Raw genomic sequence first — 17,132 nt, 5'->3', positions numbered from 1 at the left:
AGTGACTCTTCTGTAGTTTATATTCTTAATCTAAGAGAAATTGCCTGGTAGATTGAGAGGTCAAGGGACTTGCTAGGCTGTTTCTGAAGTGTGATCTGAATAGTAGGTTTTCAATAGCTGACTGTCCTCTAGTGACTCACTGCCTCTATGAGAGGTTGCCTAGGGAAGAAAAATTAATTATAAAGTGAAGATAGTCACTAGTCAATTGACCAATCAAGAAATTGGTCACCACTCAAACACCTTCACTATTTAACCTTAAAGTCAAGCATGCCGGGGTCCACGCAAACATTTTTTGGTGTTGTCTTCTTTATTATAGAAATGCTGAAAAAGAAAACATCTAAAGGGGGCTTTGAGAAAATTGATCAAAATCTTCAAATATTCTTAAGAACATGAATCTCTTTTTGGCCGATCCAGGATGTGTGTGTCCCTTTAACCTCACCCCCTTTTCTCTTCTCTGGCATATACCAATGCATGATTTCCAGGCCCGATCTATTTTTTCCTCGAGGGCCTGCCTGTCTCCATTTATATATATTGAGCACCTTTTCATAACGCCCAGCCACCCGAACTCAGATCTGGACTCAGAGAAGTGTTTCCTTTGATCTTTGGCAGATCCTGCCTTACAGGCAATCCAACCTGGAGGTAATGTTTCCCAAGGATTCCTCACAGATTCTTGAAGAAGAGTTCTGCAAAGGTTAGCCCTCTACCCAGTCTTTGCTTTCCAGTCGGCCTACTAGTAGTGCTTACGCTTGCTCCTCCTAGGGCCTTCCTCCATCCCTTTTTCCTGTGTTGTTTCTGGTCTCCCACACTGCCCAAATGAATTAAGCTCTAATTTGGTCTTGAATTCTCCAGGTTAGGCAGTCCAGCACTATTTGTGGCCTTCTAAATTTTGTTAGGAATAGCTTGGAAGAAGGTCATTTGCATGGGGGATTAGCTCAAATGGTAGAGCGCTCGCTTAGCATGCGAGAGGTAGCGGGATCGATGCCTGCATCCTCCACTTTTTGATTTATAGCTGTGTATAATCGAAGAGCTGTGTCGATCAGCCTGACTCCAAGAGAAACGTGGTCGGGAGTCTGGCTGGAAGACCACTACAAGAACCTGTAGATAGACATTATTTAAGCACTGTTTGTGGTGTTGAGGGCCTGGGCAGGGCTTTTGGAGGAAGAGAAGAGTATAAGAAGCATGAACTGCCAGGCATCTAGTAGCATAACCAATTCGCCGTCCATCCATCGCTTCATGAACCCCTTGGCCAACAGATGGCCTAAAGATAGGCAGCCCTCCTACTCGTGAGGACATTTCACATTAAAAAGGAGGAGACCTGTAGGTGAATCGCAGATGATTTTTTTTTTTAAACAGGAATCATGGCGACGATTGGCCACTTGGTAATAGCCCTACTTTCTCTCTGTTTAGATACGAGCTTCTGGATTCTTGTTAGATCTGGCTTGTAAAACTGGCTCCTGAGGTGGGGGGATTAGCTCAGATGGTAGAGCGCTCGCTTAGCATGCGAGAGGTAGCGGGATCGATGCCCGCATCCTCCAGTTTTGGTTCCCATCAACGCATCAGAGGCAGGGGCCCACAGTATTATCAGTGAGTGTAGTGTCCTCTTCCTCTCCTCTCCTCTTCATATAATTCAGGGTCTCCAGCCCCTGCCTTTAGTTCATCTGAAAAACCAGGTTGGACATTCAACCCTAAAACGCAAGAATAGAAGTAGGCACAAATGAGAGGCGCTAGGGGGAAAAGAAACCTGGAGTTGGGGGGGGGGGCGGGGCAGGGGAGCGTTACAAAACGACACTGTTGGCCCTGGAGGGGAGAGGATGGTATTCTTTATCTGACTCCGACTTCTTGAGAGTGTGAGAGAGGGCAACCTTGAGAGAGGAGTTTTCCCATTTGTCTGCACAAGTCTTTTGTCTTGGCTTCCCCGGTGACTATGTGGAGAGCTAAACACTTCTCCAAAAGACTTTCATTTGTAGCAGAGAGTGACGCTGTGCTTTGGGGTATCGCTTTGTTTTGGGCATTCCTAAAACCTAGATAATTCTAAATCCCAAGCCGTGGGTACGAGGAATACTTCTGGATGAGAAAGATCAACAGAAGAATTGATGTGCAAAGGTACAGAAGGACCTGAGAAAGGAAGCTTTGTGGAAGGGACGAACAGGGAGGGACCTCAGGAAAGGGAGCTTTGTGGAAGACATACTGGGGCACAAACACCTTACAGGAAGAAAAACATGGAGATGCCGGGGATCGAACCCGGGGCCTCACACATGCAAAGCGTGCGCTCTACCACTGAGCTACATCCCCAACCCTGTAAAGAAGTACACTAAGTTCCTTAATTAGTTTCCCATCTATTTTCTCAGGTTGAAAATATCAATACCATTTGGATTCTAATGAGCAATGAATTGTCCCTCTCCTTTTCTAATCCCTAAATGCTGGGTCATTGCTTACCGTTACATGGAAGAGTCTCTTAGCACTCAGAAATGGTTATAGGGAGACCCACTGATAAATATTAAAAGCAAACAAACAGATCAAAAGCATATGGAGACGTTGGCCTTACATATATTCAGAATGGGCTTTCTAACTACAGAACCTCTTGGGTCAGGAGAAAGTGATCGGAGGGTTGAATTGACGTTTCCAAGCAAAATCCTACCCTGAGACGGACTCTGATAAAGAGTAATAGTCATGAGGCTAAAAGCTGAAGGGCATTCGTCCCTGGGTGGGCTCGAACCACCAACCTTTCGGTTAACAGCCGAACGCGCTAACCGATTGCGCCACAGAGACGACGTAAAAACATGTTGTAGCAGAACTGATCGCGACAAAACTGGAATCTTGTTCTTCAAAATATCCCGAGAATGGGCCCGCAGTAGAACCGTAAATACCCAAAGTACCTGAAACAAGCTCACGTCCAGAAAAGAAGTCATAGAAAGAAGCAAAATTCAAATCTTTCCGCCTGAGATTCTTCTTCTTTCACTTTTGGTCAAAGCAGGGAAAATCCCAAACAACTCACCTCCCATCATCAAGCACTGGACCTGTTCCAGTGGGTGTGGGAAGCATCTTGAAGCTAATTATGCCCAGGCTCCAGGAGGAAGGGAATAGGAAAGGACGAAAAAGGGAGACTGGTCGTTTTCTTTCTTCTGAAAAAAAAGTAATTAGAATCCTTGTGTCTGGTTTGTTGTATTTCGGGGCGTCCGGCGGAGAGACATGTCTGTTAGGAAGAATCAAAATTCCTTCTTGGTTTTTAGAGCTTATGTTTGTTTGAAATTATGACCCCGAAGTTAGTAGACGCTAGAGAGACTTAACCATCTCCACTTTTTGGGGGCGGGGCGCGGAGCGAAAAGACTAAGGTGTGGCACTTTCCTACCAGGTCCGGTAAACTGTTTACCACTGTGCGGTCTCTGTGGCGCAATCGGTTAGCGCGTTCGGCTGTTAACCGAAAGGTTGGTGGTTCGAGCCCACCCAGGGACGTCTCTATTTTATGGGAACTCTCCTAGCTTTCCTTGAGCATTCTTCTCTAACTGCAAATTTCCCTTTTTCCGGGTCTCACGTACTAGCTCTTCTTCCTTGCGTGCTTCCCATCCCATTCTCAACTCAATGTCTCCTAAATCTACACCTCCACCCTTGCTCTGTAGTCTGTGTTCCTGACCTACGAATTGCAAAGCTCTTCTTCACCTCCTCCACCGACTTTCCTCCTCCCGCTTCTCTTTCCCACTCCTTTTTCTGACCAGGATTTCTGTCTCTGGCAGCCACTATAGAGAGTGCAGGAAAAACGGCCAAAGAGAGGGCAGAAGTTAGAGAAAGCTATGGAAGGAAACAGAAATCTTGGGAAAATGTAATCCTCCAAAAGCAGAAAGAGGAGTAGGCAATCGACCATTCAAGGCCGCCTGAAGGGTTTCGTGGTAGCTAAAAGCTGAAAGCTTCAGGGCTGTCCTCTTGTGGGGGAAGGGCTAAACACATTGTGGCCCATGCATGTAATGAACTATTATTAAGCCAGAGGAAAATGGGAAGACCTTTACGAATTGACACAGAGTCTAGTGAAGAATTAATACAATGGTAATATTATAGAGAAAAAGCAACTGTAAAACAAGTAAAACAAGTATAACAAGTAACAAGTAAAACAAGTATAAATTTCAGATCAAGTTAATCATTAACAAAGTGAGACAGACATTTATTGAGGCTCAAAGAATCGCAATCCGGAACAATCATTGTCTTACTCAGGGAAGTTCACTGAGGGGAGTTGCAACCAGAGACTTTAGACACTCAGGAGGGGCAGCTAGGTAGATAGATGGAACTTGTAGGTGAGTTGGGGGTGGGTGTGGTGTTGTCGCAAGTTATTTGTTGCAGTGTGATAACACATTCCTAGAAAATCCGCAGGATCCATCTAGGCTGCTTCTAGTCAACCGAGGCAAGCCGATGACCTTGCCCCTAGCCAGGGTCACAGAATAGCCGAACTGCAGGAAGAGAAGGGTTGCGTATGTGTCTTTGGAGCTATCTCTGGTTGGGAACAGGGGCAGCTACAAACTTTAAAGGCAGAAACATTGGCCCTGGTAGTTGGTGTGAGGGAGGAAACTAGTACACAAACTTCCAGGTTTCGTTAAGTGCTGAAATTCCTAGCTTCAATTATTAGCAAGTTTTCCCTTACATCCAGCTTAAATTTGCCTCTTCAAAACTTTCACCCATTGAGAGCAGAGAATAGTTTACCTATCAGATCTATGGGAAAGGGAAGAATTCATGACCCAACAAGAGATAGAGTATTACAAAATGCAAAATGGATAATTTTGATTATGTTAAACTGAAAAGTTTTTGTATAAACAAAGCCAATGCAACAAAGATTAGGAGAGAAGCAGAAAATTGGGAGAAAATTTTTACGATTGGTGTTTCTGATAAAGGCCTCATATCTAAATTATACAGGGAACTGTGCCAAATTTATAGGAATAAAAGCCATTCCCCAATTGAGAAATGGTCAAAGGATATGAACAGGTAGTTTTCAGAGGAAGAAATTAAAGATATCTATAGGCATATGAAAAAATGTTCTAAATCACTATTGACTGGAGAAATGCAAATCAGAACAATTCTTAGGTACCACATCTCTCCTGTCAGATTAGCTAACATGACAAAACAGGAAAATAATAAATGCTGGAGAGGATGTGGGAAAATTGGAACATTAATACATTGTTGGTGGAGTTGTGAACAGATCCAGCCATTTTGGAGAGAAATTTGGAACTATGCCCAAAGGGCTATAAAAATATGCATACCCTTTGACCCAGCAATACCACTCCTAGGGCTATATCCCAAAGAGCTCACACAAGTGGGAAAGGGACCTGTATGTACAAAAATATTTATAGCGGCTCATTTTTTGGTAGCAAAGAATTGGAAATCAAGGGGATGCCCATCAGTTGGGGAATGGCTGAACAAGTTGTGGCATATGAATGTAATGGAATACTATTGTGCTATAAGAAATGGGGAAGATACAGACTTCATAATAACCTGGAAAGACCTACATGATATGATGCTGAGTGAGAGGAGCAGAACCAGGAGAACATTGTACACAACCACAGACATACTGATTCTGTGATGACTAACTTTGATGGACTTGGCCTTCCTCAGCAATAGAAGGTTCAAAGACAGCTCCAAAGGACTCACGATGGAAAAAGCTAGCTACATCCAGAGAAAGAACTGTGAAGTCTGAATGCAGATTGAGGCAAACTATTTGCTCTCTTTTTTTTTCTCTTCTATTTTGGTTTTGTTTCTTCTCTCTCATGATTCATTCCATTGGTCATAATTCTTCTTTGCAACTTCACTATTCTGTAAATAAGTTTAATGGAAGGTTTATATAGAATCTATGTCAGACTGCATGCCGTCTTGGGGGGAAAGAGGGAGGGGAGGGAAGGGAAGAAAATTTGAAACTCAAGAACATATAGAACTAAGCGTTGTAAACTAAAAATAAAAAATCTAATTTATAAAAACAAACAAAAGAAACTTTCACCCATTTCTAGTCCTTTCTAACCTCTTGACTAAAGCCAAAGTTGAATTCCTCTTCCAAGTGATAGCCCTTCAAATATGCAGTGTGCTTCAACATCCCCACTACTCTCCCATACATTCAGTACATTAACACCACCAAAGGGGACTTGGAAAAAAACAGTTTCTTTTGACTAAGTGGCAAAATAAAAGCAACCAGACTCAAGAAACACGAATTGGTCATATAGATTTCTCTCTTCCTGGAGACAGATGAAGAGGGAAGTGGGAAGAGGCAGTGCAAGGTATTGTAGGATTTACTGGGTTCTCTCTCCAGTGTACTTGGCAATAGCCCTGGAATCTTTCTGTCTGGCTTATATTGAGCCCATCACATAACCCAATATCACAGTCATAGCTTCCTCGGCCTCTCACTATCATTTTGGTTAGCCTCTGGGTCTGAACTTTCTCATATTTAAAAGAGGAGGCTTGGATTAACTCCTTCTTTGAGATCACTTTCTCCTCTGTGATTCTGGTGAAGCTGGTTGATGATGTAATAGTATGGCTGATTGCTTAGGGTGGGAGACATGGTCTGTTCCTGACTGTGAATATTTGAAATCTTTCCAAGGATACTGGAATAACTTCCTTTAAATGAGAGTTACAGAACAATGAAGTTAGGTTATCTTAGGGGGGCGGGGTTGAATTGAGTTGAAGAAGAACCTGGGTGAGAGATGTGGGATATGCCATGGACGGTTTCCTCCATAAGACACGGAACAGCAGCAAATTAGCTGGGAAGTCTTTTCCAAGATTAAGATTGTATATTTAATGACATTAGCACCTCTTTGCAATTTCATTTAAGCCTAATGACATTTCTAATGATTTCCAGAATCAGGTTAAGTATGAATACTTCTGTGGGATAGTGGTTATTACATTTGCTATATATACTCAACTTCAAATCTCATAATTGTACTTTTTCCCTGAAGAACTCTCAAAGAACATGGACAGGTAGAATTGCTTCATCACTTAGAAATAATACCGACTCACATTTATGTAGCACCTTTAGCTTTATAAAATGATTCCCTCACAAAAACACAGGACACAGAATATACCAGTTACTGACCAACTGCGAAAGTCTGTAAATTGAAATATGACCTATCAAACAGCAAAAAGATTGAGAAGTCATGGTTACATGGATGAAAGCCACTAAATCTCTTTTCTCCCTCTCCCTTCCCCTCTATGACCTTCAAATGTACCAGGGACCCAACAAAAGTTGGACAAGCCTTTGATTACTCATTCAAAAGAGCCAGGGGCTTAAAGAAACAAACAACACAACACAAAAACATATCATTTGCTTTTACTAGCACCAGTCCATGGGAGATTTACTATCCTAACAAGTCATAGTACAAGCTATGGCATAGTTTGAGGATGAGAAATGCTTAGAGCTAAAAAAAATTTTAAAAATTAATATTAGAATTGTTTTTATATGTAATTTGGAAAAAAATAAAAAGTTATCCAAAACCATTTCATTTGCTTACAAACAACCAGCCCTGAACAACGGAACTTGCCACTTTAATGTCTCATTAGGAACTCCCCTAGGACCTCCTTGTTCCCATAATTTTCCGGCAGGCCAAACCTGGAAAATCTTATCCCTGGGCAAACCAGTTACATGATTTGTCCTGTATTCCTTTATTGCTTCTGAGCACTGTTGGAGAAAATAAAAAAAATGGATCTGATTTCACCCACTTTCAAAGCACACCTACAACTTCTGTAGGACCTGGTAACTGATAGGGTATAAGAGGTGAGGGAGAGGAAAGGCTGAAAGATAATTCTATTATTAGTTCCAGACACTAAGTGAAGGAATGGGTTTTGCCATAGACAGAAAGAGTGTAAGCAGAAGAAGCAGCAGGGTGAGGGAAAAAGAAAACGGACTTGATTTTGGATATGTTGAGTTTGAGGCACCATTGGAACTTCCACTTAGAGAATGTAGCAGGACAAGAAACATTGAATAAAGAATACATGACCATCAAACTCTTGTCCAGAAGCTCAGACATTAGGGACTCCTCTTGTCAAAAGGAGTTGGGTCTGGGCACCTTACCATACATAAAGGAGCAAAAATGAGTAGATTCATTCTCCAAAGAACCCAAAGATGAAGAGGGAAAGATAAAGAGAGAAACGGAACCTGAGAGGAACAAAGGTACTCAGCCAAATAAACCTTGTAGTCCAGGAAGGGCAAAGAGGTTCATTTGACTCCTACTTCAACTCCCTGAGCTCTCAGATGCAGACTCTTATTGGAGCGGTTTTATGAATTGTTACTGATCTCATTGAGCTTTTGTGTTTGGGCGTTTCTGAGACTGTTTCTTAGGCTGATCAGTTATCCAAAAACTTCTGTTCCAGAGGATTTCCTTTGCCTTTCTTCATCCTCAATTTTTCCTTTCTTCCTCATAAGATACTTTATCATTTTCCTTACTATTTTGGGGGGTTCTACAAAGGTGCCTTCCAAACATTTTGGCACAAGATGTCAAAGGTTTGATTCATCTTAGGGGTTGATAGGGGACCCTGAAGGTACTGAGGTAGGCCCATGTGTCTCTGCCATAGTTGTTCAAACTCGAGTTATTATCACTAGAGATCTGACTCAGAGGATCTGAAGAACCCTTTTACTTCTGCTCTCCTTAGGTTTCTAATTCTAAAGCCAGAACAGTAATGGTGGTGGCGGGGGGAAGGGGCATGGAGAGGAGGCAGAGTCCCCAAGTGAAATCCTCATTCAACGATGTGCAGGGAGAGGATAGAGTCTTAAGAAAGCAGAGAATCAGAGAAAGGGAGACAGGCTAGCCATTATGTTATAGCCATCCCAGAAACAGACCCAGACATGGGTCTGAAGTTTGGAGGAAAAATCCCTGGAAACAATTCCCTTGCCAAGATCTGGCAAGGGAACTTCTGGTTGCCTGGAGATTAGGGTAATAGGAATCTTGAACTCTACCTGGCCCCATTCCTTGACTGTCTTCAGGGTACAACTAAGTTTCCTAATCTGTCTTTTCCTCTTCTCTGACTTGGGTGCAAGCCCAACACTGGTCCTCTTCTCTCCAAACTCTTGCTCTTGTTTGAGTTTCCCCCATAGATTTGGGTGGGGATGATTTCAGGGTGTCTAAAAATATGGTATAAGGATGTCTCACCCTTTTCATGGCCTTAAAGTTTTAGTTATTGTAGAAATACTGCCTTCCCCCCCCCACACCCAAAAAGAAACTATCCCAAGAAGGAAGGCAATAGTGCAGCCCATAAGAAAAAGAATTTGGGGGCCAATGATCGAATCTCAACAGCAAAGATGTGGAAACCAACCAGTGAACTCTAGTACTGGCCCAGCTGATGTATTTCAATGGACATACATGGGGAATGTGTAGCATTCAATATTTTATCTTAGTTCTGATTGTCTTAGACAGTTCTCATGGGGTGATATATGAGTAATAGTCTTATTATAGTGAAGGGAAAGGTATTTGGTGCAGCTGCGAGTCTCTGCCAGGATATGGAGCCTAATTATATTCCACTTACTTCTGGTTTACAAATGATGCATAGAAGTGTTAAGTGAAATCAAAACTGGAGGATGCAGGCATCGATCCTGCTACCTCTCGCATGCTAAGCGAGCGCTCCACCATTTGAGCTAATCCCCCACCTCATAGGGATCTGCCACAGGTTCTTCTCCTAGTAACTGTGAAGTGGGTGGGAGAAGTGAGGTTATGTTGTATAAGAGGTAGATCTTTCCCAGGCAAAAAACACAAAAGCAGGAGTTTGGAGAGGAACAAACTGATGTTGGACCTGATCTTTGAGTCTTGTCCTCAAATTATTTTCCCCTTTCTCAGAGTCTCTCTCTTTGCCCTTTGCCAATAAGAGAATCAGAATAGAGACATAGAGTCACCATGGATTTGGGGGATGATGGGGGAGGGGCTGGGGATTTCAGTGTGTCTAACAATATAGTATAAGGATGTTTTATCTCCTTCTGGGCCTTAAAGTTTTAGTCATCATAAAAACACCACCACCCCTAAAAAAGAAACTATCACAAAAAGGAAGACACAATAGTGCTACAGAAAAGAAAAAGGATTCAGGACAAATAATTGAATCTCAGCAGCAAAAACACAGAAACAAACAATGAAGTATAAAAGTTCATTATAGTACTGGCCCAACTAAGCTATTTCAATATACATGAGTAAGAAGTGTGTTGGATGCATTTTCTCTCTAAGGTTTGATCCTCTTACACAGTTCTCAGCAAAAAGTTCCTACAGGATGGTAGAGACAAAGTGCCTTACTTCTTGGGAAGGAGGAATCAGGTATTCTGTCAAGTCCTGACTGTCACTGCTATTGTATGAATGAAGGGGAAGGTGTCTAGAAACTAGAAAGTCTCTGCCCAGTGGAAGAGCCACTCACTGCCAAGTGAGAAACAAATCAAAAGTGGAGGATGTGGGCATCGATCCCACTACCTCTCGCATGCTAAGCGAGTGCTCTACCATCTGAGCTAATCCCCCTCACACGTGACAAAAGAAAATATCTTAATACATTCATAGATGGTAACTTCTCCCAGTACCTACGAGTGGAGGAGGGAGGATTAGGGAAGCAAGATTGTGTTTCATGAAAGGTTAGTTTGTGAGCCAGTTATTTGATTTGGAGCATCAGCTTAGAAAGTAAAATGCTTGCTTAGCATGTTAGAGGTAGCAGGACTGATTCTTGTTTCCTCCAATTTTGATTTATTTCCAATGTAGAGTTAATGGTGGGCATGGGCCAGCCATGCCCCTTTCTCCATATTCTAGGAATAAGTGATATGAGAACTGAGTCCAGTTGATGACTCCCATTTTCTCTGAGGTCCTTCCCAACTACAAAGTAATATTAATTCTACATTTGAGCCTCTGGGTGCCTTGTGGTTGATAGTGGGTGCAACAACCTGGTATGCAGAATGCAATGGATTGGCTATCACTCTAACCACTTGACCACCTGGTCACCTAAAGGTAGGTATCCTTTGTGTACATGAGGAAATTTTACATGGAAAAGGTAGAGATGTCTGGTCTATAAGCAAATGAATTTTCCAGAAAAGGTGTTCGGACCATTATGAAGATAGGGCACACGGTAACCAGTTTTCTTCTTTCAGCTGCTTGGAGATGTGGGACTTCCTATCCAGAGGTCCTATGTAATGGGACACTATCTGCTGTCTGAAGAACTAGGAGGGCACAGATTCTTTCTGAAAGTACCTAAAAATATTGAGAAGAGAAGCAAATAGGTAGGCCTGGCACAAGTGGGTCACACTGGGAAAGAAGAGATAAATACAGAGAGAGAGAGAGAGAGAGAGAGAGAGAGAGAGAGAGAGAGAGAGAGAGAATAGATCAGCACAATTAACTCTGGTCAGGAGGGAAAAAGATGGGAATCTTGATCTGATGTCTTAAATGTGTGAGTGGGGGCATGCAAAGGGAGGGTAGTTTTTCCAACTGTCTTCAGAAATTTCATCTGACTGTCTTGATGAACATTTTTGAGAGTTTAACATATCTCCAAAGGGCTCTGATATGTGTCCCAGAAGGCTCCACGTGGTTCCTTCATGTTTGACTCTTCTCTCTTCCCTTTCTCCTCCCCCTCCCCCATACCCACTCCCACCCCTATCCACCCCCACACCCTCACACTATTGATGGCTCAGTGACCCATTATCAGGAAGACTCATTATCCTGAGTTCAAATCTGCCCTAGACACTTCCTAGTTGTGTGACCTTGGGCAGGTTGCTTACTCCTGTCTGCCTCAGTTCTTCTCTGTAAAATGAGCTAGAGAAGGAAATGGCAAATCACTCCAGTATTTCTGCCAAGAAAACCCCAAATGGAGTCATGAAGAGAAGGATGTGACTGAACAGCAACTTCTTCACATTTAGTCCTTTTGGGGTCATGGAGGTCCATTTTCACCCTGGGACAACTTGGGGCTCCACCCTCACTATTATCATCTCACAGCACCTGCTGGAGTGGGTCAGAGGCATGCCCCCAGGTCTGTTTTACTAGCACAAATGTGACTCTGGGCCTGAAGAAGGTCTCCTTGGCTTTGTCTTCCCTAAAATTTCTAGGATTCCAAATCTTGAGCAGTCACAAAGGAGAAACTCCCAAGAAAGCAAGAAAAGTATGTGTGTGTGTGTGTGTAGACAATGACCTCTTTTAGACAAGTTAAGGTTAAGCTGAGGTTCAAGTCGATAGCCTTAAAGACCATACATAAACTTAAGTCCCAAGAGAAAAGGGAAGGGAAGACAAAGCATGGCATTACCTTAGGGAAGAGGTCATTGAGGGGAAGGAGGCAGCAGAATTTAGAGAGTATGGGATGAATTTAGGCAACAGCAATAGTTGGAACAGGGGTGGGGGGTGTGGGAAGGATGTGGAAGGAGTTGGGATATTCAGGACAGGAGCAAAGCTTTCTAGGCCTCCTCAAGTATAACAGATGTCCACAATACTCATTAATAGAAAATCATGGAAAATATTTCCATATTAGTCATTTTGTACAAGAAGAGAAAGGCAAGAAAGAAATAGAAAAAAGTATGCTTCTGTACTCAGACAATATCAGTTCTTCCTCTGGAGGCAGATGAGTATGTTTCAGCATGAGTCCTTTGGGATTGTCTTGGATCGTTGTATTGCTGAGAATAGTTAAGCCATTCACAGTTTTTTCATCCCACAACGTTGCTGTTACTGTGTACAGTGTTCTCCTGGTTCTGTTCGCTTTACTTTGCATCAGTTCATGTAAGTCTTTCTAGGTTTTTCTGAGAGCATCCTGCTCCTCATTTCTCATAGCACAATAGTATTCTATCGCAATCATATACAACAACTTGTTCAGCCATAGAACAAGCTTTCTTACCTATCGATATGGCTTTATTTTGCTTTTGCTTTGAAATCTTCTATAGTTTCCCATTGTTTAGTGGGGAAATTTTACACTTCTTTGAAGAGCATTCAGTCCTTCAATAGTCTGGAGCCAATTTGCCTTCCCTGCCTTGTTTATTTTATTCATTTTTACACATTTTATATTCCAGCCAAATCAAAACTTTGTTTCTGTCTGTCTCTGTTTCTCTCCATATCTGTGTCAGTGTCTGAGTCAAAATAGGCATGAGGTTTAAAAAAAAAAAAAAAGGCCCCGCTGGGATTCGAACCCAGGATCTCCTGTTTACGAGACAGGCGCTTTTACCAACTAAGCCACGGAGCCTCATACCTATTTCCTTTTGGATCTATAAAAGAGAGGAAGTGTGGGTGAAAGCAGCCTTTCTGTTTGCGCCCAATTTAGAGGAGAAGCCAGCGGGGGTGGCGAACACCTTTCTTATCTTTTCCTCCTGAATCAATCCTACCCTATTTTCCCACTCCCTCCTTATAGCGCTAGAAGCTTGTATAAATACAGAATCTCAGACCCAGAAGGAAGTACAGTATCTCTTACGGATTCGTATTCCTTCTTTTCTCCCTCTCCGTGAATGGACACAGTCTCGAGCCTGGAAGGGATTTCAGAGCCAGTACAGTCTGGTTCTCATAAAGCTACCTCGGCCAGCGCTCGCGCAGCCTCGGTTTGTACGTGTTAGTTGCTGAGGTTTGAAACCCTATTCTACACTCAAAGAAACCTTGAGCTGTTTACTTAGACTTCCGGGTCCTAGATGTCCTCGCCTGTAAAACAAAGGGGCTGGATCAGATGACCTTTAAACCTGGATAACTTTCAAACCGAGATCACTTTCCAGTTATGAGAAATTCAGTTTCTCCTAGGCTGAGGGATTTAGCATTACTCATGCATCTCATTCTACTTGGGGAGAATGCTTACGAACATATCCTCATATCCTGCCAAAATATGCCTCTCTTCGCCTTCCACTCAGCTCTCCAAGTTCTGGCCTCCGGGGCCAAGTCTTGTAGCCCTTTCATTTTATAGCCCTATAAATACCCGAAAACAGCTGTCACATCAAGGAGAGGCAGATGAGGCACAAAGGGCACAGAATCCCCAGTCAAAAGATGTGGGTTTATATCTCTGCCCTGTCACCTGCTTGCTCTTCTATAAGCCTGGGCTGACTTCTAATACCCCCTTTCAGCTCTACATCCTTTGCTTTCGTTTAAGTCTTTTCCAGGCAGAACATCTCCACTTCCCTCAGCAGGTCATCTTCTGGCATTGGTTCACGTCCCCTCACCGTCTCTGCCTCTCCCTTGGACGTTTGGATCAACATATTCCCTAAAACATGGCAGCCAGAAACAAACGAACCATTTAGGAGACAGAGACACCTGAACAGACTACTATTGCATCCTATGTTATGCAGTGATCTTTTCTTTGGCTACATTGTCAACACATCAGTGGTGACTCACCTTGATCTCCAACTCCACCAAAACCACATTCTTACATGAATTTTTAACCATGCCTTCCCCCATCTTGTATGAGTGCAATTGACTGTTTTTGGAGAAAGATGTCATAGTAACCTGGACAACTGTAATAATTCCTGATTGGCTTCATTACTTCTCATCACTTCTTTTCATCTACTTTATCTTCTTCATCTACCCTCCATATAGCTGTTCAAATTATCTTTCTATTGCTCAGAAATTATGGGGATTATCTTTGCATGATATATGGAGCTAGAGAGATCTGCATGCTTAATCAAGTTATGGGGAGAGACAGTGACAACCATCTCCCTTTCTTTCTCTCTAGAAGGAAACTGAATATGCTTGTTGGGATATTTACTCACTTGAAGTCTTGTGGCTTTCCACCTCTGCCAGGCTTGAGATCAGGGGAAGTGGGAACACTCTGGAAGTTTCCATCTTTCCTAAGTCTTCTCTTTTGTTTTTAAGTCTTTAAAATACAATAAAACTTGTTAAAGAAACCCTAAACAGTTTGTTGTATCTTACTTAAGGTTCATGAATATAAATAATAGAGAAGGGGAATTCTTTAAAAGAGGAAAGACGTTTTGTACAATTGAGCTCCAGTCAGGGGTTGGAACAGAGAGAATTAAAGCGGGGACACTCCTGTTAAACTTTCAAAAATATCCTGGAAACATCTGAGACCAAATTTAGACAGATATCCCTGGGACAGGGTGGGGAACCTTTGGCCTTGAGGCCACATGTGGCCCTCTAAATCCTCAAGTGCAGCACTTTGACTGAATCCGAACTTCACTGAACAAATTCCCTTAAGAAAAGGATTTGTTCAGTAAAACTTGGACTCAGTCAAAAGGCCGCACCCAAGGACCTATAAGGCCACATGTGACCTCAAGGCCACAGGTTCCCCACCCCTCGATATCTGTTCCTTTGGGGGAAAAAAATCACACTGAGAATGTCAGACTGGAAGTGAGCTGTGATTTTTAATTTGAGAGGTTTGGGAAGCTCCTCAGTTTTGTAGGTTTCCTGGTCTCCAAATTCTAGTGGTGGGGAGGGCAGGGAGAAGGAGTGAGGATGCCACCCGTGTAGCAGTCCTGCCTAATAGAGAGAGCTTCAAATGAACTATTTGTAACCGGTCTGTGGCTACAGTGCCTGAAATTGCTCAAAAGCTCCCCCAGGTGGTTAGGGAAGCATAGTGCCCAGAGCAATCCGTGTGGTCATTTCTCTACTCTGCCACAGTCCCTCTACCTCCGAGGTATTTCATTTAGTAATGGCTGCCTCATTTTAGGAAATACGTGGCTAACCTAGAGTGTCCAGAGGTGATGGTGAACAGACAGGAGATTTAGGACGGAGAACCGGAGCCAGATGGCATCACAGGCTGGGAGAATGCCTAGAGATCATCTAATCCAACTCCCTCATTTTAGCATGATAAAATCAAGGCCCATAGAAGAAAACTGACATGTGTTGGCCCACTCAGCCCACAAGTGGTAGAACTGGGGTGGCAACCCAGGTATTCTCGCTCAAATTTAAGGGTGTCAATATTCATGCTCATACCCTCCACAGGGAGAGGCAAAGTCAAAAACAAATGCTCATCTGCCACAATCTTATCAAGATGACCAAAGAGCTCCCCTGACCAACCCTTGACCCTTTGGATTTAGTTTGTTATAGTTAAAGGCCTACCACAGCTGTCTAGAAGTCTCTTCAGGGTTTCCCGCTTACTAGATCATAGGGCCACTTTCTTCTTTGTTACTTTTGTTGCCTGCTCACACCCTATATGATGCTCTCCGTTACTATGTATCATAATCATTTTCAGCTCTTCAGAATCTATGAAATTCCATGTCTTGCAGCCATTTAATAAAAATGGTAGAATATCGGTATTACAAAACAAACGAACTTTTATTTCTGGAAGAAAGTTGGGATCATTAAAGGAACTTTGTAATTTCTTGAAGGTAATTGAATCCACTCTGCTCTTGTTGAATCTTGGATTCAACTTGTCCATTTATCTGTCCTAGACATACATACTGATGGGCAGGCTCTGAAATCTGATGCATTTCCTAATTTGGGCAATATACTTTCTTCTATGCATTTCCCCTATTTAAATAATTAGGACAAAGACTTCTGAATGATTATGGATCTCTTCTGGGAGGTTCTGTAATGTCCTAGAACTTGGGAAAACTAGCGTGAAGTCAACTACAAACAGGAGCATTTGGAGGACCTCATAATCTACTTAGGAAATCTCTCTTTAATTTGGAATCTGTGCTAGATTTCCTGTCATAGTGGTGAATGCATTTGTTAGTCATGTCTCTCCCTTTTAAGTACTTTTCCTGATGTACATGGATAGGAGTTTGCTGTACTAGGTTATCCCTTTCAAGGTGTATCAAATAATTATGTTATAAGGAGGGGAGTAACCTTGTTGGAAGAGAGCCTTTAAGGAAGTGCTTTGTTCTACCAAAACAATTTTATTTTGATACTCAGAACAATAAGCACAGCGGGACTTTGTATTCTCTACATCACTGATGTTGTAAAATTGAAAATTAATTTTAATTCTATTTTGCTAAGACTTAATAAAGATAGGCTTAATATTCCCTTTCCTGGTTCCTTCCCCTGGTAAACTTCGCTCACCACCACATCTCAGAGAAACTTGCCTAAAGGTCAAGTCTTGGCCTGGTAATTACCTCCACCTTTCTAACTCGATCCATCACTCACTTTCCAGAGATTTTCTAATTTCCTACTGGTTAACCTGAAGGTCAAATGTCATCAATTTAAAATATTGGGTCAACTCCCATCACCTGAAGACTACGCCCATAGCCTGGGAACCTTTGTCTTGTAACTCCAATCACATGTCTTTACTGTGGATAAAGATTTCAGAAGGGG

At 42.5% G+C, this 17,132-nt stretch overlaps 1 protein-coding gene and 6 non-coding genes across 7 annotated transcripts in view; 3 read left to right on the top strand and 4 right to left on the bottom strand.

Annotated features, from left to right (window-relative positions):
* The first annotated feature begins 1,462 nt into the window (after nucleotides 1-1,462).
* Nucleotides 1,463-1,535, top strand: TRNAA-AGC. The gene has a single exon. It is a non-coding gene; the product is annotated as a tRNA-Ala (tRNA).
* A 685-nt stretch (nucleotides 1,536-2,220) lies between these two features.
* TRNAA-UGC lies at nucleotides 2,221-2,292 on the bottom strand. The gene has a single exon. It is a non-coding gene; the product is annotated as a tRNA-Ala (tRNA).
* Nucleotides 2,293-2,695: 403 nt separating this feature from the next.
* TRNAN-GUU lies at nucleotides 2,696-2,769 on the bottom strand. The gene has a single exon. It is a non-coding gene; the product is annotated as a tRNA-Asn (tRNA).
* A 610-nt stretch (nucleotides 2,770-3,379) lies between these two features.
* Nucleotides 3,380-3,453, top strand: TRNAN-GUU. Its single transcript has one exon. It is a non-coding gene; the product is annotated as a tRNA-Asn (tRNA).
* A 6,922-nt stretch (nucleotides 3,454-10,375) lies between these two features.
* On the bottom strand, nucleotides 10,376-10,448 carry TRNAA-AGC. Its single transcript has one exon. It is a non-coding gene; the product is annotated as a tRNA-Ala (tRNA).
* A 2,609-nt stretch (nucleotides 10,449-13,057) lies between these two features.
* On the bottom strand, nucleotides 13,058-13,131 carry TRNAT-CGU. The gene has a single exon. It is a non-coding gene; the product is annotated as a tRNA-Thr (tRNA).
* Nucleotides 13,132-13,390: 259 nt separating this feature from the next.
* Nucleotides 13,391-17,132, top strand: part of OVCH2 (ovochymase 2) — a 53,199-nt gene continuing 49,457 nt past the window's right edge. The window contains exon 1 of the mRNA XM_036765095.1: nucleotides 13,391-13,484. Coding sequence (XP_036620990.1) covers nucleotides 13,391-13,484 — 94 coding nt within the window. The remainder of the gene's footprint in view (nucleotides 13,485-17,132) is intronic.

Source organism: Trichosurus vulpecula, chromosome 6, assembly GCF_011100635.1.
Source record: "Trichosurus vulpecula isolate mTriVul1 chromosome 6, mTriVul1.pri, whole genome shotgun sequence".
In the NCBI taxonomy this organism is placed as follows: domain Eukaryota; kingdom Metazoa; phylum Chordata; class Mammalia; order Diprotodontia; family Phalangeridae; genus Trichosurus; species Trichosurus vulpecula.
The sequence above is the reverse complement of the archived record's forward strand: the minus strand, read 5'-3'. Positions and strand labels throughout refer to the sequence as shown.